Source organism: Salmo trutta, chromosome 5, assembly GCF_901001165.1.
Source record: "Salmo trutta chromosome 5, fSalTru1.1, whole genome shotgun sequence".
Classification (NCBI taxonomy): Eukaryota; Metazoa; Chordata; class Actinopteri; order Salmoniformes; family Salmonidae; genus Salmo; species Salmo trutta.
Window position 1 is genome coordinate 22,118,051 of NC_042961.1, and position 23,635 is coordinate 22,141,685.

The 23,635-nt window shown below is 42.5% G+C and overlaps 1 protein-coding gene across 1 annotated transcript in view; it reads left to right on the forward strand.

The window, feature by feature from the left end:
- Positions 1-23,635, forward strand: part of LOC115193871 (melanopsin-A-like) — a 66,698-nt gene that overhangs the window by 31,630 nt on the left and 11,433 nt on the right. Inside the window, exons 2-9 of the mRNA XM_029752983.1 lie at positions 3,768-3,913; positions 4,514-4,647; positions 7,724-7,927; positions 9,029-9,200; positions 9,335-9,499; positions 9,676-9,783; positions 15,614-15,809; positions 15,941-16,102. Of these exons, the coding sequence (XP_029608843.1) occupies positions 3,768-3,913; positions 4,514-4,647; positions 7,724-7,927; positions 9,029-9,200; positions 9,335-9,499; positions 9,676-9,783; positions 15,614-15,809; positions 15,941-16,102 (1,287 nt within the window). The remainder of the gene's footprint in view (positions 1-3,767; positions 3,914-4,513; positions 4,648-7,723; positions 7,928-9,028; positions 9,201-9,334; positions 9,500-9,675; positions 9,784-15,613; positions 15,810-15,940; positions 16,103-23,635) is intronic.

Genomic DNA, 23,635 nt, shown 5'->3' on the forward strand with positions numbered 1-23,635 from the left:
GCTCGGCACAAATCATGTTTCATTGACATCATGGCCAATGTTGAATGTTTATCATTTTAAGCTTGGAAAAGAGACCCTTAATCCCAGATTTAGGACTACATAGCCACTCCACTGAATAGCAGGCTAGTGATTGCTTTGCAATACTTGCAGCTAGACATCAGTTCCTTCCAAACCATTAATTGTTGAATTTGCGATTTCCAACTTGTTGTGTAATGTTTATGTCCCGATGAGCACCGATAGTTTTTTTCTATAATTTCTCTTCGTTATTTCTCTTCATATGACAAGGATTAAAAAGGATTTGCCAGTAGATTGTCGACTTGATTCATGATGATGACTGCTAGCTAAGATTTTGAAAGTATGATGTTGACATGATTAGTCCAATCAAAGCTACTGTCGATATAACGTGACGTAATTTTATCTGTGGCCAATGACCCTTGAGCCTTCTTGGATGGGCACTTCTAATGTAATTCTATGGCAGCACCCAAGGGGCTTGAATTTCCAAGCTCTACTCTTAGACATGGCGGTGACGTAGTGTCCCCATGAGTTACAAAACACTGAGCCAATCACGGCGCAACTAGAGAACAGTGCCAACCCCTATGCTCTGTATTTTCCTCTGGCTGCCCCACCACCACAGAGGTCACTGAGCTATGCTGAAACACCTGCTTTTTGGAGCTGCCTTACTCAAGAAAGCAGCTTTATTAACTAAATTATATATATATTTTTACATTATTTGCAAACTGATATGTGAAGTGTATTAATGCCAAATAACATGCAATTTAAAAAACAATGTTGGGCTCAAAACAGGTGGGGCTCTTCCCCACCTGCCCTGAATGACGGATCGTCGCTGTGCTGTGGGGATGTTTTTCAGCGGCAGGGACTGGAAGCCTAGTCAGGATCGAGGCAAAGATGAACGGAGCAAAGTACAGAGAGATCCTTGATAAAATCTGCTCCAGAGTGCTCAGCATCTCAGACTGGGGCAGAGGTTCACCTTCCAACAGGACAACGAATGTCCTTGAGTGGCCCAGCCAGAGCCCAGACTTGAACCCAATCAAACATCTCTGGAGAGACCTGACAATAGCTGTGCAGTGACGCTCCCCATCCAACCTGACAGAGCTTGAGAGGATCTGTAGAGAAGAATGGGAGAAACTCCCCAAATACAGGTGTGCCAAGCTCGTAGCGTCATACCCAAGATGACTCGAAGCTGTAACTGCTGCCAAAGGTGCTTCAACAAAGGATTGAGTAAAGGGTCTGAATACTTATGTAAATAGGATATTTCAGTTTTTATTTGTAAGAAATTACACAATTTTTTTAAAACCAGTTTTTCCTTTGTCATTATGGGGTATTGTGTGTAGATTGATGATGGATTTGTTTTTAATCAATTTTTTAATAACGCTGTAACCTAACTACATTTGGAAAGAGTCAAGGGGTCTGAATACTTCCCGAAGGCACTGTAGGCTACAATATGCCCTATTGTTATGTGTATTAGCATATTTTTGTAATTTATGTTTCCAATGTCATGGTGTATAACCCTTTTCTGACTTTCATTTATCTGCATGTCCAGCACTTGTTTTTCCCCATGTTCTTTTTAGGACAACCATTTCTACAAGTTAAACATCAAGGTATTTGACATAAACAGTTGCATTCATGAGTTTTATTGACAAATGTCAATAAAAATTAAGGTCAGCGAAAGTAAAAACATTATATGATTGCTGTAAGTACAGAAATTGTTTGCTCAGTGGGAAATTCATATCCAACTAGTCAGTGACAACAGTGTGGAGTTTGGCGTCTGTGACAGCAACTATGTGAGTTTATTTCAGTATGATAGACACTTGTTGTGTGCAATCGATTACACTAGGGTATAGGGTAGGCTTTTACGATAGTTTAATGATGATTTGAGTCCCACCAAAATTTTTGCCGGCCCTGCCATCAACGGATTTTTGCCTACGCCACTGGTCATTGTGTCATGCCCTGACCATAGAGAGCCCTTAGTAGGTCAGGGCGTGACTAGGGGGTGTCTAGTATGTCTATTTCTATGTTGGTGCTAATATGGTTCCCAATTAGAGGCAGCTGTTTATCGTTGCCTCTGATTGGGGATCATATTTAGGTAGCTAATTTCCCCATCTATGTTTTGTGGGATATTGATTGATTGTTAGTGTGTTTGGGCGCTACGTCCTCACGGTCTTTGTAAGTTTTTGTTATTTTGTTTTGTTAGTTTCACTTAAATAAATATGTGGAACTATACTCACGCTGCGCCTTGGTCCGATAATTTTCAAGAACGTGACACATTGGTCCCTGTGCTTTCTCAGAGACTGTCACCAGCGGACTATTGATTGCTTATATTGAGCCCCCCGTTTATTATGGTGTGTTGAATACCCATGCTTGTATCATAACAAACCAATTTGTACATTATGTTCATTGTAATAATAATTATAGAGAAAAGATACAAGTTTAGTTAGTTTAGTTTAACAGAACAGTTGATCACTTTATGTCCAATCAACCAGCTCATGAACTTGATCATTGAATCAGCGGAACATGAACTTAATGAATTGATCCTATGAAAAAGATTGGCTTGATTCATAACTTGATATCGAATCCCCGAGCTGACAAGGTAAAAATCTGTCGTTCTGCCCGTGAACAAGGCAGTTAACCCACTGTTCCCCGGTAGGCCCGTCATTGTAAATAAGAATTTGTTCTTAACTGACGTGCCTAGTTAAATAAAAGTTAAATAAAATGAATAACATATCCTCCATGTGGCTTCTGATGGTCTTTGGGTAAAATGAACTTATAAGTAGACTCATGCAAATCTCAAATGAGGATTCTGGTCTCAGTCCAGTCATGTGTTGAATGTGTACAGCTTCCCCCCAGTTGTTTGGCCCCCTGGGATCACATTTCCTGGGTACATCCTATCCTAATGACTATCAAATAGGCTCATGCAAGTGTGCAGGCCAGCATTTTACAATTGCTCTGTCTTGCATAAGGATTCCGGGGGCAGGTTTCAAGAACAGAAATAAGAAACTAAATCCTTGTTTTAAAAGAATACAAAGCAGAGGGGAAACAAGTTTACTGGTTAGTTTATTTTTTAAAAGCCAACATGAATCAAAGGATTAGGAATTAGAATGAGACAGGATGCATTGCTTGATCCTTCACAAGGGACTTGATTTAGAACTCAATTATTTGTGAAAGATACTTTTGCAACATGTGGAAGTCAGTTTTGAAGAGAGATTTGTAACATATTGCACAAATTGGATTCTTAACATATCACACGAATTGCGAAATTCATATATCATACAAATTGCTAAATTCGTAACATATCACAGGAAATGGATGACTAAAAGAGGGACCGTTTTGGCTCGTGAGCACCACTTTCAAAACTACTGGCTGAAATTATACAAAAAGTTTGAGAGTGCGTCTTTGTGCTGATAAGAGTTTGTGGATTGGAATGATGACCGAATTTGTTCTGTAATTATTCAGGTCTAAAGAGTTGCCACGTTTATGAGTAGGTTTCCCTCCTGCACATTTCCATATAGACAGCATTTCCCCAATGGACAGTAATAACTGTATTGCAGTACTGTACAGTAATTTGCAAACATTGCTGAGAAATAGATGTCTGCGTATTACTTACAACCTACCAGAATGTTTGGGTATGCTATGAATTTCTCTTCCTACATTAACAAGTGGATACGGTTAATTTATCACAATTTAGTAATAACAACTGAGGCTGTTGCACAGGTTCCTGTTTAAATGCAGTTATTTTGGTTTACCTGTAGGTGGCCACGGTGCACGAGGCCCCTCGTCACCCCTTCCCCACTGTGGATGTACCTGACCACGCCCATAACACTATAGGGGCTGTCATCCTGGCTATCGGCATCACCGGCATGGTGGGCAACTTCCTGGTTATCTATGCCTTCAGCAGGTAAGGGACAGTTGCTCCCTATGTTAGTGTTAATCTCTCTCTCTCCACCTTAGAAGAGCAGATCATCTGATCAATTCAAATTTCATTGGAGTTTCTTGCAGCAAGAATATGAAAAGTTAACGCTGAGGTTTATCTCGTCTCACTATCCGTCCATCTGTCATATGTGGCTCTGTAGTCTCAGTTGTTTATCAGTGTGTCTCAGTTGATCAGCATCGTGAGTGGAGAGATCGGGGTATTCATCCTCCCTCCTGAGCCCAAACATGATGTACTGTAACTAGCGTCCATGCTGTGCTTCACTTTCAATGCTTTGTGAGGTGCCATTTCTCTCCCACTATGATATATGATATAAGTGGTACGTGTTGGACAAATTGATGGCACAAGCTCTATCCAAAGCTAAATAGTTGTCAACAATAATAAATCCTTCACCATAAAAAGAGGGGAACTACTGTACCTAATTACAGAACAATAACCATTTGATTACACTGAGCTACCATTTGGGGGAATGTTACAGAATTATGGTGGTGTTTAAGTGTGTGTATCAAATTGAATCAGAATACATCATCTTGTGTTTTCCTGTGCTGTATGTGTTGTGTTCTACAGGAGCAGGTCACTGAGGACTCCAGCCAACATGTTCATCATTAACCTGGCCATCACTGACTTCATGATGAGCCTCACACAGGCACCCATCTTCTTCACCACCTCCATGCACAGGAGATGGATCTTCGGAGAGAAAGGTACTCAACACCCATCTCCGAACACGTCTGAGGCCAATATTTTCCACTCAGACCCCCCCCCCCCCAAAAAAAAAAAAAAAAAAACAATCAATGACTTCAAACGAAAAAACATATAAAATAGCATAGAATTGTGTGGACAAATCTTTGAATTGCGTCTGTTTCCTATAATTGACTGGAAGGAGGTGGAATGAAGGAATTGACTCAGACTGAGCTCTGAGCAGAGCTTGTGTCTTGCAAGGTTAATACGTTGAACAGAAAAGGCGGGGGATGGAAAGAGGGAGAAGTCTATGAATATAATGTGTTTATTTATTACCATAGTCATGGAATTAAAGAACATATGAATGGAAAACTCTCAATGAGATGTTGCCTAGAGATACAGAGAAAGGCTACTTATTTCTGCAAACATCTCACACAACATTACATTTACATTTACGTCATTTAGCAGACGCTCTTATCCAGAGCGACTTACAACATCACTACACTCTTAGAAAAAAGGGTTCCAAAAGGGCTTTTCAGCTGTCCCCATCGGAGAATCCTTTTTGGTTCCATGTTGAACCCTTTTTGGTTTCATGTAGGAACTTGCAACCCAAAAGGGTTCTACCTGGTACCGAAAAGGGTTCTTCAAAGGGTTCTCCTATGGGGACAGCCGAAGAACCTTTCTACGTTCTAGATAGCACCTTTTTTTCTGTGAGTGTACAATAGCTGTGGGAGAAAGAAGAAGCCTTAACTGGCACAGCTGCTTTATTCTCATTCTGTATTATAATCAGCAAGTGCTAGAATATCTCACTTTTTTTTTTGTTTATGAGCATGGAAGATAGTTTTTGTCTCATTGAATTACAGACCTTTTGACATCATGAGGAATTATATTGAACCTAACCCATTTTTATAAGTCATAGCGACCTTCAGATCATATATCCCTAAAAACCCCAACCCCCACCTACCCTCCTACCTTATTGTTGTCGTCCAAATTAACTGGGGAAAAAAATCAACTGGAAATTGTATTTCCTGTGTCCTGGTGGGCAGCACTCATATACAACTCAATACCTGAAATTTAGGTGATTACAGATGGCTCAAGCTTGATATTGGAAATCATTGTGCCAAATCTGCTTCTTCATTGATATATTCAAGAGTATTAATATCTTTATCTATTTTTGCTCAGTTGAAATAGCCAGAACCAGAGCTGTACTCTGTATTCCCAGTTCTGCCATTGGTAAACTCAATTTACTCCAGTAAGTTAAGGCGTCAAATCTTCCCTGGCATCACCCACCATTGAGGGTGTGTAACAGCCTTAGGCTACTGCCATACCACTCTAACACAAGGTATTACCCCAGGGAAGACATCACCCATGGAGTGTATGATTTGTATTAACACAGCTATGGAGTGGTCTATCATGACATATATACAAACAGTACGTTGCACAATATCTATATTTTGTGAGACATTGAGGTTTTGATTGAGGTACAGTCCCAGTCAAAAGTTTGGACACACCTACTCATTCAAGGGTTTTCCTTTATTTTTTACTATTTTCTACATTGTAGAATAATAGTGAACACATCAAAAACGATGAAATAAAACATGGAATCATGTAGTAACCAAAAAAGTGTTAACAAATCAAAATATATTTTAGATTTTACATTCTTCAAAGTAGCCACCCTTTGCCTTGATGACAGCTTTGCACACTCTTGGCATTCTCTCAACCAGCTTCATGAGGAATGCTTTTCCAACAGTCTTAAAGGAGTTTGCACATATGCTGAGCACTTGTTGCCTGCTTTTCCTTCACTCTGCGGTCCAACTCATCCCAAACCATCTCAATTGGGTTTAGGTCGGGTGATTTTGGAGGCCAGGTCATCTGATGGAGCACTCCATCACTCTCCTTCTTGGTCAAATAGCCCTTACACAGCCTGGAGGTGTGTTGGGTCATTGTCCTGTTGAAAAACAAATGATAGTCCCACTAAGCGCAAACCAGATGGGACGGCGTATCTCTGCAGAATGCAGTGGTAGCCATGCTGGTTAAGTGTGCCTTTAATTCTAAATAAATCAGACAGAGCCACTAGCAAAGCTCCCCTACACCATCACACCTCCTCCTCCATGCTTCACAGTGGGAACCACACATGCAGAGATCAGCCATTTACCTACTCTGCGTCTCACAAAGACACCAAAAAACCTAAAACGTTGGTCTCATCAGACCAAAGGACAGATTTCCACCGGTCTAATGTCCATTGCTCATGTTTCTTGGCCCAAGCAAGTCTCTTCTTCTTAGTGTCCTTTAGTAAGGGTTGCATTGCAACAATTTGACCACGAAGGCCCGATTCACACAGTCTCATCTGAACAGTTTACATTGAGATGTGTCTGTTGAACTCTGTGAAGCATTTATTTGGTCTGCAATTTCTGAGGCTGGTTACTTTAAGGAACTTATCCTCTGCAGCAGAGGTAACTCTGGGTCTTCCTTTCCTGTGGTGGTCCTCATGAGAGCCAGTTTCATCATAGCGCTTGATGGTTTTTGCGACTGCACTTGAAGAAACTTCTTGAAATATTCCGAATTGATTGACCAAGGCAAAGGGTGGCTACTTTGAAGAATCTCAAATATAACATACATTTTGATTTGTTTAACACTTTTTTTGGTTACTACTGTAGTACTGTAGGTGTGTCCAAACTTTGGACTGGTACGGTATATGTTCCGGTCCCTGCAGAGTGGAGTGGAGGTGGATGGGTGTCACATCAGGGTGAGTGTTGGGTGCGAATCTGAGATGGGGTCAGTCAGTATTACCCCCTGCTAGGCCCACTCTCTCTGCAGGCTGGCCCTCTGTTTGACCTGGTTCTCTGCTGATCATTATCCAGGCTATGGAGTGACTATCACCCACAGGGGGCATTACAACACACCAATCGACGTATCTTTTTCTCTCTCTCTCTTTCACCCTCTCTTTCTTTCTCACCCTTTCTGTTTCCTTCTGGGGTTTTTTAATACTTTTCTCTCAGTAGTTAACAGTACTCTGACTCTCTATCGTTCTATGTTTCTTTCCTATCCCCCTTTTATCTCGGTAGTTAACTGTACTCTCTCCGTCTCTGTGTCTTCTAGGCTGTGAGCTCTATGCATTCTGCGGGGCTCTATTTGGGATCTGCTCTATGATCACTCTGATGGTGATAGCGGTGGACCGCTACTTTGTGATCACACGTCCGTTGGCCTCCATCGGGGTGCTCTCCAAGAAACGAGCCCTGCTCGTCCTCATGGCTGCCTGGGCCTACTCCCTGGGATGGAGCCTGCCCCCTTTCTTCGGCTGGAGTAAGTCCACACATACATGATCATCACACACGCGCGCATGCGCACATACACACATATTGGGATGAGATTTAGTATGCCAGGGCTGTATACACTGTACGGAAGAGTCGCGGTTGTGTCAGTATATGCATGTGTTAGAAAGAGCTCAAAAGACAGCAAGATAGAAAGACAGCGAGACGAGTGCTCCCCCTGGCTCTGTGTTCTCTCTTTGAACTCCAGTTAGCAGTAGCTTAGTTTAGGAATGAGGATTTAGGCATTGGATCAGGTGTTCTGAGATCTTTCAGTGATAAGGAATGAAATTAAACTAGTGTGCGAACTGGCTGGAATGGTCGTGGAGGGTGGAGGGGGTTTGGGGAGAGGGATAGGAGATCATGGACTGGCTACCCCCTGCAGCAGTCTGGGGCTGGGCTCTGCATGCAGGCGGGCCACCCCCAGACATGGTTCCGCAACACACATGTCCTATCTGACAACACGAAGGGCGTCTGTCTCCTTAAACCCATCTGACAGCCCCATCTTTGCCCCGTCTCCGCAGATTACCACATCATTTCACACCCTCTGGAGAAAAAACATGAATAACATGAAAGCAAAACAAAACTGCGCCGTTATACACTTTGAGGCTTTGATCGTCCAGAGCATTTAGTTCATCAGGAGTGCTCCCTTGATCCAAGCTTTGGTTTTCTTGTGTCTTCCTATTGATGCGAATGTCCTTAGCTTTCCCTGACTGATTGTTTTACCATAGCAGGGCTTCAATGGATGATGCATGATGAACAACTTGTAGATGACTTTGAAGTGCTGTTGAAGAAAGAGCATTGTCTCTCTCCTTATATTTTGCCCTTTTCCCCCTCTCTATTCCCTTTCTCTATCCCCCTCTCCTTCCTTTCCTCCTTTCTCTATCCCCTTGTCTGTCCTTCCCTTTTCCTCTCCCCTCTCCCTTACCCCTCTCCCTCCCTCCTTTCCTCCTTTCTCTACCCCCTTGTCTCTCCTTTCCCTTTCCTCTCCCCTCTCCCTTACCCCCTACTCCTCTCCCTCCCTCCTTTCCTCCTTTCTCTATCCCCTTGTCTCTCCTTTCCCTTTCCTCTCCCCTCTCCCTTACTCCCCCCCAAGGTGCCTATGTTCCAGAGGGTCTGTTGACCTCCTGTACATGGGACTATGTGACCTTTACCCCATCAGTGCGTGCCTACACCATGCTGCTCTTCACCTTTGTCTTCTTCATCCCCCTGATCGTCATCATGTACTGCTACTTCTTCATCTTCAGAGCCATACGTACAACTAACAAGTGAGTGGATTTGAAACCAGAGAGCTGGTCTGGAGATGTCACTGGAAGCGTCAAATTAAGTTACTGCATTGGATTCTCTGAAGCATTTCTAATTTCTCACATTGAAAAAAAAAATGTGTGTGTATGTGTCATAGGGCTGTAACCAAGATCAACGGCACTGAGAGTACCAGAGACACCATTAAGAGTTTCCATCGGCTGAAGAATGAGTGGAAGATGGCTAAGATCGCTCTTATTGTCATCCTCCTCTACGTCATCTCTTGGTCCCCCTACTCCGCTGTTGCCCTGACCGCATTTGCAGGGTGAGTGGTTTTGATATACTACACTACCCTATATAGACACAATACACACCCACTTCTAAAAGCATTGCCGCAGCCACAACATTCATACCTTGACCATTCAGGTACAATATATATTGTATAATTCTACCTTCAAGCCTAACAGCCTTCTCTCTCTGCCCTCTTCATGTGCCCTGTAGGTATACAGATTTTCTGACCCCCTACATGAACTCAGTGCCTGCTGTGATCGCCAAGGCTTCAGCCATTCACAACCCCATCATCTATGCCATCACCCACCCCAAGTACAGGTACTGCAGTCTTGCTGCCACCCCAAGTACAGGTACTGTAGTTTTGCTGCCACCCCAAGTACAGGTACTGCAGTCTTGCTGCCACCCCAAGTACAGGTACTGTAGTCTTGCTGCCACCCCAAGTGCAGGTACTGTAGTTTTGCTGCCACCCCAAGTACAAGTACTGTAGTCTTGCTGCCACCCCAAGTACAGGTACTGTAGTCTTGCTGCCACCCCAAGTACAGGTACTGTAGTCTTGCTGCCACCCCAAGTACAGGTACTGTAGTCTTGCTGCCACCCCAAGTACAGGTACTGTAGTTTTGCTGCCACCCCAAGTACAGGTACTGCAGTCTTGCTGCCACCCCAAGTGCAGGTACTGTAGTTTTGCTGCCACCCCAAGTACAGGTACTGTAGTCTTGCTGCCACCCCAAGTACAAGTACTGTAGTCTTGCTGCCACCCCAAGTACAGGTACTGTAGTTTTGCTGCCACCCCAAGTACAAGTACTGTAGTCTTGCTGCCACCCCAAGTACAGGTACTGTAGTCTTGCTGCCACCCCAAGTACAAGTACTGTAGTCTTGCTGCCACCCCAAGTACAAGTACTGTAGTCTTGCTGCCACCCCAAGTACAGGTACTGTAGTCTTGCTGCCACCCCAAGTACAGGTACTGTAGTCTTGCTGCCACACCAAGTACAGGTACTGTAGTCTTGCTGCCACACCAAGTACAGGGGTTGGCCACAAAATAAAATATAATGCTTTCTATTGTTTCTATTGTTGCATTATGGGTCAAATCTGCTTACGCAACCCAACCCCATTTAGAAATTCCGCTAAGCAACGAAGTCAAAGGGCTATTCTGTTGTTGTTTTTAATTTCACTAATCTGATACTAGCCAAGTGAACCATTCCATTCCATAAGAATCGATCAAATCGGAGAGACAGGAAGGGTATAGCCCCTGTCAGCTAGCGATCAGACTACTGTTGTCACAATACCAGAATGTTTACTTTGATACCGATACTACGTTTAGTATCACGATACTCGATACTAAAACAATACCACAGCAAAAAAAGAAAGAGAGGACATTTTTTTATCTGTTCTTAGTTCCAAACAATTCTTACATCAGGAGATCACTTTTGAGGTCTGGGAAAAATCTAAGAAATGTTGATATTTGGGTGTAGTTACCCTTTAATTCAAAGTGCTCATGCACCTAGTTAGCACTGTTGTTTGGTTAGCAGTGATTCTGTTGCGTACGTGTTGGAGTTTGCAGAAGAAATGCACACTGGATTGCAACAAATAATCATAATTCTGCCCGGTAGGCATACTGTACAGTAGGTTACTTTGTACTTTGTACTTGGCTAGAATCTGCAGTTGAAACAATAACAAAGCGTACACCCGCCTTCCCACTGGACACAGACGTCATTTAAACATCTAGTTTTGATTTACATTTGGTTGAGATGTCAACTCACGTGACATCAATGTGAAAAACTGTCACCGTGTCATTGGATTTACTGTAGGTTAAAAGTTAGTTTGAAGAAAATGGTCACTTCCCTTACTTTAATGACTTTTTGCAAATCCAATCAGTTTTCCACGTTGATTCAACGGCATCACATATGTTTTGGTTGAAATGACGTGGAAACAACGTTGATTCAACCAGATTTTGTTTTGGTAAAAAGCTGTGGGATGGGCCTGGAGAAATGTAACTCTGAAATTCACAGACATAGCTATGGATGCAAGGACTGAACATCCATGATATCAAAATTATAGTTGTAATCATGTTTTGAGGCTAAACAGTGTTTGCTTACATTTTGGGTATATAACATTAATTTATTAGTCCAAAAATGGATGTAGCAACCAAGGATTCTAGCTTTAACGTTTAATTGAGAATATCAGGAATCAAGGTAAGACCCAGGTGCAGACTGTGTGAAGTAACAATGTTTATTGTAACCACAGGGGCAGGCAAACGACAGGTAAAGGCAGGCAGGGGTCGATAAGCCAGAGCAAAGGCCAAGGTACAGGACGGCAGGCAAGCTCAGGGTCAGAGACAGGCAGTGGTCAGGCGGGCGGGTACAGGGTCAGGATAGGCAAAGGTCAAAAACAGGTCCTGAGACAAAAAGCTGGTAGGCTTGAACTAACAAGACTGACTGGCAACAGACAGACAAAAACACAGCTATAAATACACAGGGGATAATGGGGAAGATGGGTGACACCTGGAGGGGGGTGGAGACGAGCACAAGGACAGGTGAAACAGATCAGGGTGTGACAGAGAAGGTTTTTGAGAAAACCTTTCCATCTACCTGAAGACTTACCTGAAGGTTATCATTAGCATCGCTAACAGCTACACGGAACGGTAGAAATATGCGCACTGCACACATACAGACTTCAGAAAGTTGCAAGGGAATACGAATCACTGATGCATTCTGGTCATGTCTTATGACCCAACTTGGTCCCGATTTAAATGACGTGCAGCTTTTTAAAGCTTTCATAAAGCCTGCATAAACACTACATAAATGTGTTACAAATCATCTATAACCATATGTCATACATTTATAAAGGGTTCATAAATATGGCATAACTGTGTGGCAACCACCAATGTCAAATGTGACATAAGCCACTATGACAAATATGACATAAACCTGTGCTTTATAAAGGGTGGCATAAGCACCACTTTAAAAAAAGCCTTATAAATGATGTTAAATTGAGGCTTCACAAAGCATTTATAACCCTGTCATTGCAATGCCGGGATAGTGGGTTTGATTCCCGGGACCACCCCATATGTACACATTTATTCACGAATCGCTGTAAGTCACTTTGGATAAAAGCGTCTGCTAAATTGTATATATTACATTACTCTAAACATTTATAGGATGGCCAAACTTCTTTCCCTCTTAGGTGCATAGTCAATATTGGACCTAATCTCAACTTTCCCCAGAATGCTATGCTGCAGGATGACTCACACTCTAAAGTGCAGTCATGCACAGCAAAAAACCTTAGTGAGGCCTTTTAAAATACATTTACATTTTTTGCTTACTCCAAATTCCATTTTCTCAGTTTTGTTTTCCAGGTTTCGATTTCCCCCATTTTTTCAAGTTTTCCCAATTATTTTCAAAGGTTGAGGTCGGGTGATTGTGGTGGCCAGGTCATCTGATGGAGCACTCCATCACTCTCCTTCTTGGTCAAATAGCCCTTACACAGCCTGGAGGTGTGTTTTGGATCCTTGTCCTGTTGAAAAACAAATGATAGTCCCACTAAGCGCAAACCAGATGGGATGGCGTATCCCTGCAGAATCCTGTGGTAGCCATGCTGGTTAAGTGTGCCTTGAATTCTAAATAAATCACTCACAGTGTCACCAGCAAAGTGCCCCCACACCATCATACCTCCTCCTCCATGCTTCACGTGGGAACCACACATGCAGAGATCTTCTGTTTATCTACTCTGCGTCTCTCAAAGACACGGTGGTTGGAACCATAAATCTCAAATTTGGACTCATCAGACCAAAGGACAGATTTCCACTGGTCTAATGTCCATTGCTTGTGTTTCTTGGCCCAAGCAAGTCTCTTCTTCTTAGTGGTGTCCTTTAGTAGTGGTTTCTTTGCAGCAATTCGACCATGAAGGCCTGATTCATGCAGTCTCTTCTGAACAGTTGATGTTGAGATGTGTCTGTTACTTGAACTCTGTGAAGCATGTATTTGGGCTGCAATCTGAGGTGCAGTTAACGCTAATTAACTTATCCTCTGCAGCAGAGGTAACTCTGTGCAGTTTTTGGCGACTGCACTTGAAGAAACTTTCAAAGTTCTTGAAATGTTCCAGATTGACTGACCTTCATATCTTAAAGTAATGATGGACTGTCATTTCGCTTTGCTTATTTGCGCTGTCCTTGCCATAATATGGACTTGGTCTTTTACCAAATAGGGCTATCTTCTGTATACCAACCCTACCTTGTCACAACACAACTGATTGGCTCAAACGCATTAAGAATAAATACATTCCATAAATTAACTTTTAACAAGGCACACCTGTTAATTGAAATGCCTTCCAGGTGACTACCTTATGAAACCGGTTGAGAGAATGAAGGAAAAGCAGCCAACAAGTGCTCAGCATGTGTGGGAACTCCTTCAAGACTGTTGGAAAAGGATTCCAGGTGAAGCTGACTGAGAGAATGCAAAGAGTGTGCAAAGCTGTCATCAAGGCAACGGGTGGCTACTGTACTTTGAAGAATCTAAAATCTAAACTATATTTTGATTTGTTCAATATTTTTCTGCCAACTCAGGGACAAGCTACACTATTCACATTCCTGTGTAATCAAGTAAAAATTGCCCCGAATGCAACAGGTATTCCTTACCGTGAAATGCTTACTTACAAGCCCTTAAACAATGGTGCAGTTCAAAAAATAAAGTTAAGAAGGGGCTTGATTACAACCTGTTACAATGGTGCCAACGTTGTTAGTCACTAGTTAACACAGTAAAAAAAGTCCTAATTGTGGCAAAATTGTGACTTTAAAGCTAAACCTAACTAATGAAGGCCAAGTTTGATGCATTGGTCCACCAGACCTTCAGCACATTTGGGCGGAAGTGTCTTGGAACGAGATTAGGTGTAATGTGACTACCATGACTTCACTTTAGAGCATATTCTAATCCTTCCACCCAACATGTCACCCTTTATAAAGCACGTTTAGATCATATTCGAGATAGTGGGTGTCGTGGACATTCTAACACAGGGACACTCGAAGTCAATCTTAAATTAATCATCCTTTATTTGTCGGCACACTGGAAAGGTTCCAACCAACTCAATGCACCAATATACACATGTCAATCAGGAGCTCTGCCAAGGCAGACCCAGCAGTTGTCTTATATACGGCTATACACAGACAAGTTGTATTTGCATGATTTACCATAATTAATTATTCATTACCGTTTTAATCATTACCGACCAATACTGGTTCATAACATGTAACACACCGATACCTCACGAGGCTTCTCCTCTCTAACCTGAGACCTTGAAACTGAGATATCTTTCGTTCTCGTTCTCAAAACAAGGTCCGGGTGTACTGCCAAATTGCAGCTACTGATAGTGAGGATTCACTCAGTCAGCCACTTGCATGAACACAGAAATTGGTTTATAGAACAGCACATGAATAGAACACAGAAATGAGTTATCAGAAAAGCACAAACATTAAAATTCCATTACATGGTTACATTTGTGACCATTTGTGACCACATTTATGTCACATTTGACATTGGTGGTTATGTCACACAGCTATGCCACATTTATGAACCCTTTATAAAGCATGACATATGGTTATAGATACTTTAACACATTTATGTAGTGCTTATGAAGGCTTTATGAGGCCTTTATAAGCTGAACGTAAGCTATAAGCTGAAAGCAGGACCATAAACTTAATACATTTTCGAATAAATTCAAAACATTAAGTTGATTTCGAAATCTGAGACACATTTGATAGAAGATCCGAAAGTAACAAATTATAATACTGGACCGTTTTCATGTTCTAGTATTTAAAAACGACCATTGTTTTCATACACCGTGCAACTCTAGATCAGACTCAACTTTCCTCTCTACAATCACTCATTAACCTGGATGTTAATAATACAACTGGACATGATTTTATTCTCACCACACAGGAAGGATGCCAAGGGTTATTAAACTGTATAGGGCACCTAGATTGTTGCCTCTGACATGATACATCAGGCCAAGTCCCTGCCATGCTGTCCCATCAGACTGCCTATGGTGCAGCCTTGTACTGTATGGTACTTTGCCTTTCTGTCTTATGTTAGAGGAAATATATCAGTTAGCCTCTGGACCTACTTCTCCTAAATTTGCCCCCTGCACTCTCGGTCTTCAGGATGGCCATAGCCAAGTACATCCCATGCCTGGGGTTTTTGCTGTGTGTACGTAGACGCGACCTGCGATCTACCAACAGCAGCTTCATGTCCACCCGACGATCCACTGTCACCAGCCAGACCTCCGACATCGGCGACCGCTTACACTGCACCAGCGCTGTCAAGTCCCGCCTTTCTTCCGCCTCCGACAGCGAATCGGTATGGATAAATATGACCTGATATAAAATCATGAGATGGGTGTGTGTGTGTGCCTGCGTGCATGTGCATGTACCTGTGTGTGCGTGTGTGTTTGTGTGTCTGACGTTTATGTAATGGTTCCTTCCCCCCAGGGCTGGACAGATACTGAGGCTGACCTCTCCAGTATGGGCTCCTGGACGGCTAGCCGCCAGGTGTCCTGTGATATCAGTAAGGACACAGCCGAGCTCCCACACTTCAAGCCCTCCAGCTCCAAGTCCAAGATGAAGAGCCACGACTCTAGCATCTTTGAGAAGGTAACTAACACATCAAGGCAAGGTCAGGTCAAGCCTGCTCCCTGTCCTCTTTCACATGTGTGACAATGTACTGAATGTTTGGATTATATTTTTGGGCTCTAGAGGCAGAACAGTGTGAATGCGTGTCTAACACAGTAAAGGTCAGCAAGTAAGTCAATTTGGGGTTTAAAAAATAATAATAATCGCACTTATGTGCTCATCTCCCAACATCAATACACATTAATGTCACCAATGGTACCTAACATTCAGTGCCTCTACCTAAGAAGCACCTAATCAAACAGTAACACACTTTCTGTACTGTAATGCAACAAGATTCGTAGAATTAGGCAAGAACTAAGTAAAACATTTCCATCATAAAGGATTCTTCTGTGTAATCCGCCACGAATCTATTAAACCAACTTTTAGCCTAGAAAGCACAATCGCATGGCTCCTAAACTAATCTGGCACCTTGTTACAGACAGGATGGTAAGATGAATCCACGGCAGAGAGGGGTCACTCCAGGGAGGACGCGTTAGGAGTGCTTTGCAGTACCATAGACGTCTAATCCAATTTTGACATTTTTTAAACGTGTTCATCTTTACGGCGTCTTTCAGTGTTACTTTTTAAAATGTGATGTCACCTGCTGAGGCAGTGTTTTATTAACTGTGGTATAGGGTGCCCCCATGAGAACACAAGCTAGCTCTATGGAGCACAGTACTTGTAGAGGCAATCTGTATCGGAGGATAAGAATCTCTTTCGAAAATGTATGAGCAATCGTATAGGGGTCAGCAGACATATTTCTGTAAAGCGGATATATAGAGATAGCTGATGGGTGTTATCAGGGTTCATTACAAATAAAAATTGTATTTTAAATGTGTCTTAAATCTCTTTATAACATATTGTGATACAATTATAATCTTTATTGATAGAGGTTAGATTTCACTGTTAATTAAATGTCCCCCTTTGCACTCTAAAAAGAAAAGGTTCCTAAGTTATCCTTTAGGGGTTCTTTAAATTGAAACTGTGGGGGAACCCGTATTAGTTCTTCAAAGAACCCTTGAAAAAAGGTTATTTGAAGAACCTGGTGGGGGAACCCCTATCAGTTCTTCAAAGAACCCTTGAAAAAAGGTTATTTGAGGAACCTTGTGGGGGAACCCCTATTGGCCATGTTCTGTTATAATCTCCACCCGGCACAGCCAGAAGAGGACTGGCCACCCCTTATAGCCTGGTTCCTCTCTAGGTTTCTTCCTAGGTTCTGGCCTTTCTAGGGAGTTTTTCCTAGCCACCGTGCTTCTACACCTGCATTGCTTGCTGTTTGGGGTTTTAGGCTGGGTTTCTGTACAGCACTTTGAGATATCAGCTGATGTAAGAAGGGCTTTATAAAAAAATGTGATATTAGTTCTTCAAAGAACCCTTGAAAAAAGGTTATTTGAGGAACCTTGTGGGGGAACCCCTATAAGTTCGTCGAAAAACCTTTCTCAAAGGTTTTAATGGTTCCTCTAAGAACCTTTTGGTGTTCATTTTTTTTACTCCCTGTCCACCCTCTATTATATGAAAATATTTTAATAATAATAATGACAATATTGATTTAAATAATTCATTGTTTATTTAGTGGCACCACAAATGTGAATGAACAATTACACAACAATTTACCAAACAAAACACATAACAAACATTGCAACATTTCTGCAGACATGTCAGAACATAATACACTGCTCAAAAAAATAAAGGGAACACTTAAACAACACGTCCTAGATCTGAATGAAATAAATAATCTTATTAAATACTTTTTTCTTTACATAGTTCAATGTGCTGACAACAAAATCACACAAAAATAATCAATGGAAATCCAATTTATCAACCCATGGAGGTCTGGATTTGGAGTCACACTCAAAATTAAAGTGGAAAACCACACTACAGGCTGATCTAACTTTGATGTAATGTCCTTAAAACAAGTCAAAATGAGGCTCAGTAGTGTGTGTGGTCTCCACGTGCCTGTATGACCTCCCTACAACGCCTGGGCATGCTCCTGATGAGGTGGCGGATGGTCTCCTGAGGGATCTCCTCCCAGACCTGGACTAAAGCATCCGCCAACTCCTGGACAGTCTGTGGTGCAACGTGGCGTTGGTGGATGGAGCGAGACATGATGTCCAGATGTGCTCAATTGGATTCAGGTCTGGGGAACGGGCGGGCCAGTCCATAGCATCAATGCCTTCCTCTTGCAGGAACTGCTGACACACTCCAGCCACATGAGGTCTAGCATTGTCTTGCATTAGGAGGAACCCAGGGCCAACCGCACCAGCATATGGTCTCACAAGGGGTCTGAGGATCTCATCTCGGTACCTAATGGCAGTCAGGCTACCTCTGGCGAGCACATGGAGGGCTGTGCGGCCCCCCAAAGAAATGCCACTCCACACCATGACTGACCCACCGCCAAACCGGTCATGCTGGAGGATGTTGCAGGCAGCAGAACGTTCTCCACGGCGTCTCCAGACTCTGTCACGTCTGTCACGTGCGCAGTGTGAACCTGCTTTCATCTGTGAAGAGCACAGTGCGCCAGTGGTGAATTTGCCAATCTTCGTGTTCTCTGGCAAATGCCAAACGTCCTGCACGGTGTTGGGCTGTAAGCACAACCCCCACCTGTGGACGTCGGGCCCTCATACCACCCTCATGGAGTCTGTTTCTGACCGTTTGAGCAGACACATGCACATTTGTGGCCTGCTGGAGGTCATTTTGCAGGGCTCTGGCAGTGCTCCTCCTGCTCCTCCTTGCACAAAGGCGGAGGTAGCGGTCCTGCTGCTCGGTTGTTGCTCTCCTAAGGCCTCCTCCATGTCTCCTGATGTACTGGCCTGTCTCCTGGTAGCGCCTCCATGCTCTGGACACTACGCTGACAGACACAGCAAACCTTCTTGCCACAGCTCGCATTGATGTGCCATCCTGGATGAGCTGCACTACCTGAGCCACTAGTGTGGGTTGTAGACTCCGTCTTATGCTACCACTAGAGTGAAAGCACCGCCAGCATTCAAAAGTGACCAAAACATCAGCCAGGAAGCATAGGAACTGAGAAGTGGTCTGTGGTCACCACCTGCAGAACCACTCCTTTATTGGGGGTGTCTTGCTTATTGCCTATAATTTCCACCTGTTGTCTATTCCATTTGCACAACAGCATGTGAAATGTATTGACAATCAGTGTTGCTTCCTAAGTGGACAGTTTGATTTCACAGAAGTGTGATTGACTTGGAGTTACATTGGGTTATTTTTTTGAGCAGTATATATATATAATACATTTACTTTGTATAGTGCTTGTCACTCTCGTGGTGAAAATATGAAATACAAATGTTCTCCCCATTAAAAGTCAGGGTGATTTCACTCTCATGGTGAAATGGATTAATACACATACAATTAACAAAGAACATTACAAATGTTCAGCTGTAGTTATATATAAGCATGCACACTTATGTTTATGAACAGATTATTTTGTTTATAAAACAGATTATTTGTGCACAGGCACACCTTGTCACGGACATAAAGGCCACTCGGGTCCTCATTGAAGCGTTAGGGCAAGAGCAGGATCGCCGCTGGGGTCTCGAGTCCTGGGGAAAAGTAAAGTAAAGCAATGATCTTACTACATTTGCAACAAAAAAAAGTGTGCTACAATTCTATAAAAAAATACACATTTTTCATGTACTATGTACAGTATAGGGTACATTAGAGAAAGGGAAGGAATAAGAGCAAATACCCGTGTGCCTCTTCTGTATTGTCCTTCAGGGCCTGTCGAAATAGCAGGATGATGTCCTCACCCATGCCTAGCCTCTCTACCTCTGCTATTATTTTGCCACTAGCCTTGCGGAGTCCTTGAATTATCTTTTTCTCTATATCCATTCCATGGACTTGATTCATTTCTGAGAAGATCTGAAAATATAATTTGCACATATTGTATTTCTGGAGGTTTAGCTTGATTCACATAGACTTAAAAAAAATAGCAAATGTGTAACCTAACTAAAAAAAAGTGAGAGTTTGTTTTCATGATCCAATGAGCATATTTTGACAATTTTATGACTGTTACTTACTTGGTTCAAAAGTGGTGTAGCAAACAGGCCCCCAAGTAGCTCTACATCATGCTCCATTAGTCCCCTATGACACAAACACACATATGCACAGGTAAAGCTCTTGATTTTTAAATGATGTTCCCACTTCATTGGATAGTCGCATATACTGTATGGTCCATATATACTCAAACTATACTCACAAACTATTAACTGCAACTTTGTTGACAAGCAAACACTTGCTGGAACTAAGGTTAGGTTTAGGGGTAGGGGTAAGGGTAAGGTTAGCCATAAACCTTGGCTGCCTTTGATGCTGGGCCTGCATTCCCATTAGAACTCTGTGTTAACTCTGATGATTGCAACCTCTTATTTGCAGACAAGAGATCGCCTTTTATTTTTTTCTTATAACTTTTTTTAAAAATCATCCCATGCCATGATTCCTTAGTAAAGGAGAATTGAGATTGAGTTATTAGTAACAGGTACACTTCCCATGCATCACAGCTGGCTATTTGCCACTCAATCATTAGCATTTCTCAGATGCACTCCCAACCAGATGCCCATTCTTCCTCAGGACGTGCTCAGATAGTGGTGTTTGTCTGGATGATCTGTTGTAGTTGCCATTCGGGAAGTCATCAATCTCGTCATTTAGCGGAGCCACAGTGATTTGTTTCGTCTTCACAAGCTCGTGTAACACCATCCTCAGTAGAGCAGGTATGATACCCTCAAGGACTCTGGCATTTTCTGGGTTTTCTTGGACTGCCTGCAGGTGGTAGCTGTAATTTGTTGAGTTGTGCATGGTGAACTCTCGTCCTTGGTTGCTGTGCAAAAGCCGCAGGGCCAGACAGAGTACCAGGTCGTGTATTCCGAGCATGCGCTGACCAACTGGCAAGTGTCTTCACTGACATTTTCAACCTTTCCCTGTCTGAGTCTGTAATACCAACATGTTTCAAGCAGACCGCCATAGTCCCTGTGCCCATGAACACTAAGGCAACCTGCCTAAATGACTACCGACCCGTAGCACTCACGTCTGTAGCCATGAAGTGCATTGAAAGGCTGGTCATGGCTCACATCAACACCATTATCCCAGAAAGCCTAGACCCACTCCAATTTGCATACCGCCCCAACAGATCCACAGATGATGCAATCTATATTGCACTCCACACTGCCCTTTCACACCTGGACAAAAAAAAACACCTATATGAGAATGCTGTTCATTGACTACAGCTCAGCGTTCAACACCCTAGTGCCCTCAAAGCTCATCAATAAGCTAAGGACCCTGGGACTAAACACCTCCCTCTGCAACTGGATCCTGGACTTCGACGGGCCGCCCCCAGGTGGTAAAGGTAGGTAACAACGAGTGGCGCAGCGGTCTAAGGCACTGCATCTCAGTGCAAGAGGCGTCACTACAGTCCCTGGTTCCTATCCAGGCTGTATCACATCCAGCCGTGATTGGAAGTCCCATAGGGCGGCGCACAATTGGCCCAGCGTCGTCCGGGTTAGGGGAGGGTTAGGCCGATGTAGGCCGTCATTGTAAATAAGAATTTTTTCTTAACTGACTTTCCTAGTTAAACAAAAATTACGATCCTCCACTATACTGCTCTACACAGTCACAGGAACACAATACCTCTCTCTGATCTTCAACATAAACAGGCAGAGGTTTCTCATAAGGCCTCTAACTAGGTCTTCAGTTTTGAAGTCCATGGACTCAATAACATTAGTTGCAGGCGCCCACGCGAGATCAGTCATCATCATTCACATTTTCCTTAATGTAGTCAGGCACAGGGATTACAGAACCATTAGGCCTATCTGTCAGCAAATGATTGTGTTTTTTTTGTTTATGTGTCCTATATGAAGCATAGCATTTGCATGAAAACATGTAACCTCCAAGTCCACAACAGGAACCCTTGATACAGACCAATGTGGCGAATCCGTTTTATGATTCCCCAAAAAATGCTTGTTGCATATTGGGCAGTTAGCAGGCATTTTGACTGGTGTTGACTGATATGTAGCCTAGCATTTAAAGCATTCAAATTGTCCAGCCGACAAGGTGAAAAAAATCTGTAATTTGGTCCTTGAACATAGCAGTTATAACACCCCCACAACAAGAGCTACCTGGTAGTTGGGTTAAAAGCGGAAGTCAAGTTTTGGTTGGACCTAGCATGCAATTGATGATTTTTTTACATTTAAATGTAAAACCTTGGAAAGGAGAGGTGTAGTACTCCAACTGATTTTGCTGAAGCCACTGGCAGACATCCTCCACTGACCATCCAAAAAATTCAGAATTTCTGAAAATAAACAACAGAATCAGGTTTCATTGCGGAGTCCAGTTAGGCTATGCAAAGGCACCCGGAATACTTGTCCCTGGATTACCCATGAAATTAACGAAAACCAACTCACCAAAAGACACTGTTGTTTCATTTGAATACCATTGGTATGCTAATAGATTTCAGTTTGTATTGACTGCTATGTAGGTTAAATTCACACTTCAAATGCAGCTGTCCTACAACATATCCGTACCTTCTTCTTGATCCCAATTGCATTGTGTCCATGTTCTGTATTACAATTTCAAAGGAAGGGTAAATGTGTCAAAGAATAGTCTTACATGCATTTAAATAAAACATATATTAATATTGAAAGAAAAATGGCATCGACATACAATTGAACGCAAAATAGAATAACATACTGGAGAAAGCACTAGCCAATACAGTACTGCCATACAGTAAAAGTACTGCCATACAGGTCTAATATCAAATTTCATTGTGTCCATTGTGTTGTGTTATGGACAAAATGGGGGGTCATGTTTGCCGTAACAGCTTAAAGTTACAGTGAAACCAATGAAAAAGGCAGTAACTGCCATCACTAACCTCAGTTACTGCTTTTTACCTTGGTTTCACTGAGCTTTGGGCTGCTGGGTCAAAGGTTGACCTTGGTATTATGTATTGTTCTTCGCTGATACAAGTATAAAACTATATAACACTGACAGCCACATACAAATATTCATATTAACACACGTTTTTGTATATATAAAAAAAAATCGTAATGGAAACGTATTCCAGTGGGTGCACCAAGCAAGAATGCAGTAACTGCCGTCTAGGGTCAGGTCAGAGGTCAGGGTCAATATGAATAAAAAAGAGCCTCATAGTAAGACAACAGAACCACATATCCAATGATCTGCCTACAATTCATTTGGCCGGACAATAATACAAAAAAACGTATTTATCTCAGTTTCACTCAATGAGTTGTTACTGCTATTTTGCTTGGTAGGGCAGAATATTGTGTTTTGGATTCTGAAGGGCATGCATATATAAAGAGGTAGTTTAGTCACTATATTAATAACATTATGCATTTGAATCTCATCTATAGCTACCATCTAAGCTATTAATTTCCCTCCACAAGGGGGAATACATGTAATGTTTCCAAAATGAGATAGTATTGTACATGTAATGTTATTTCATGCTGTAGCAGGCAATATAAAGAGGAAGTCCTCCATTGCCAGATTCAGTTCGTC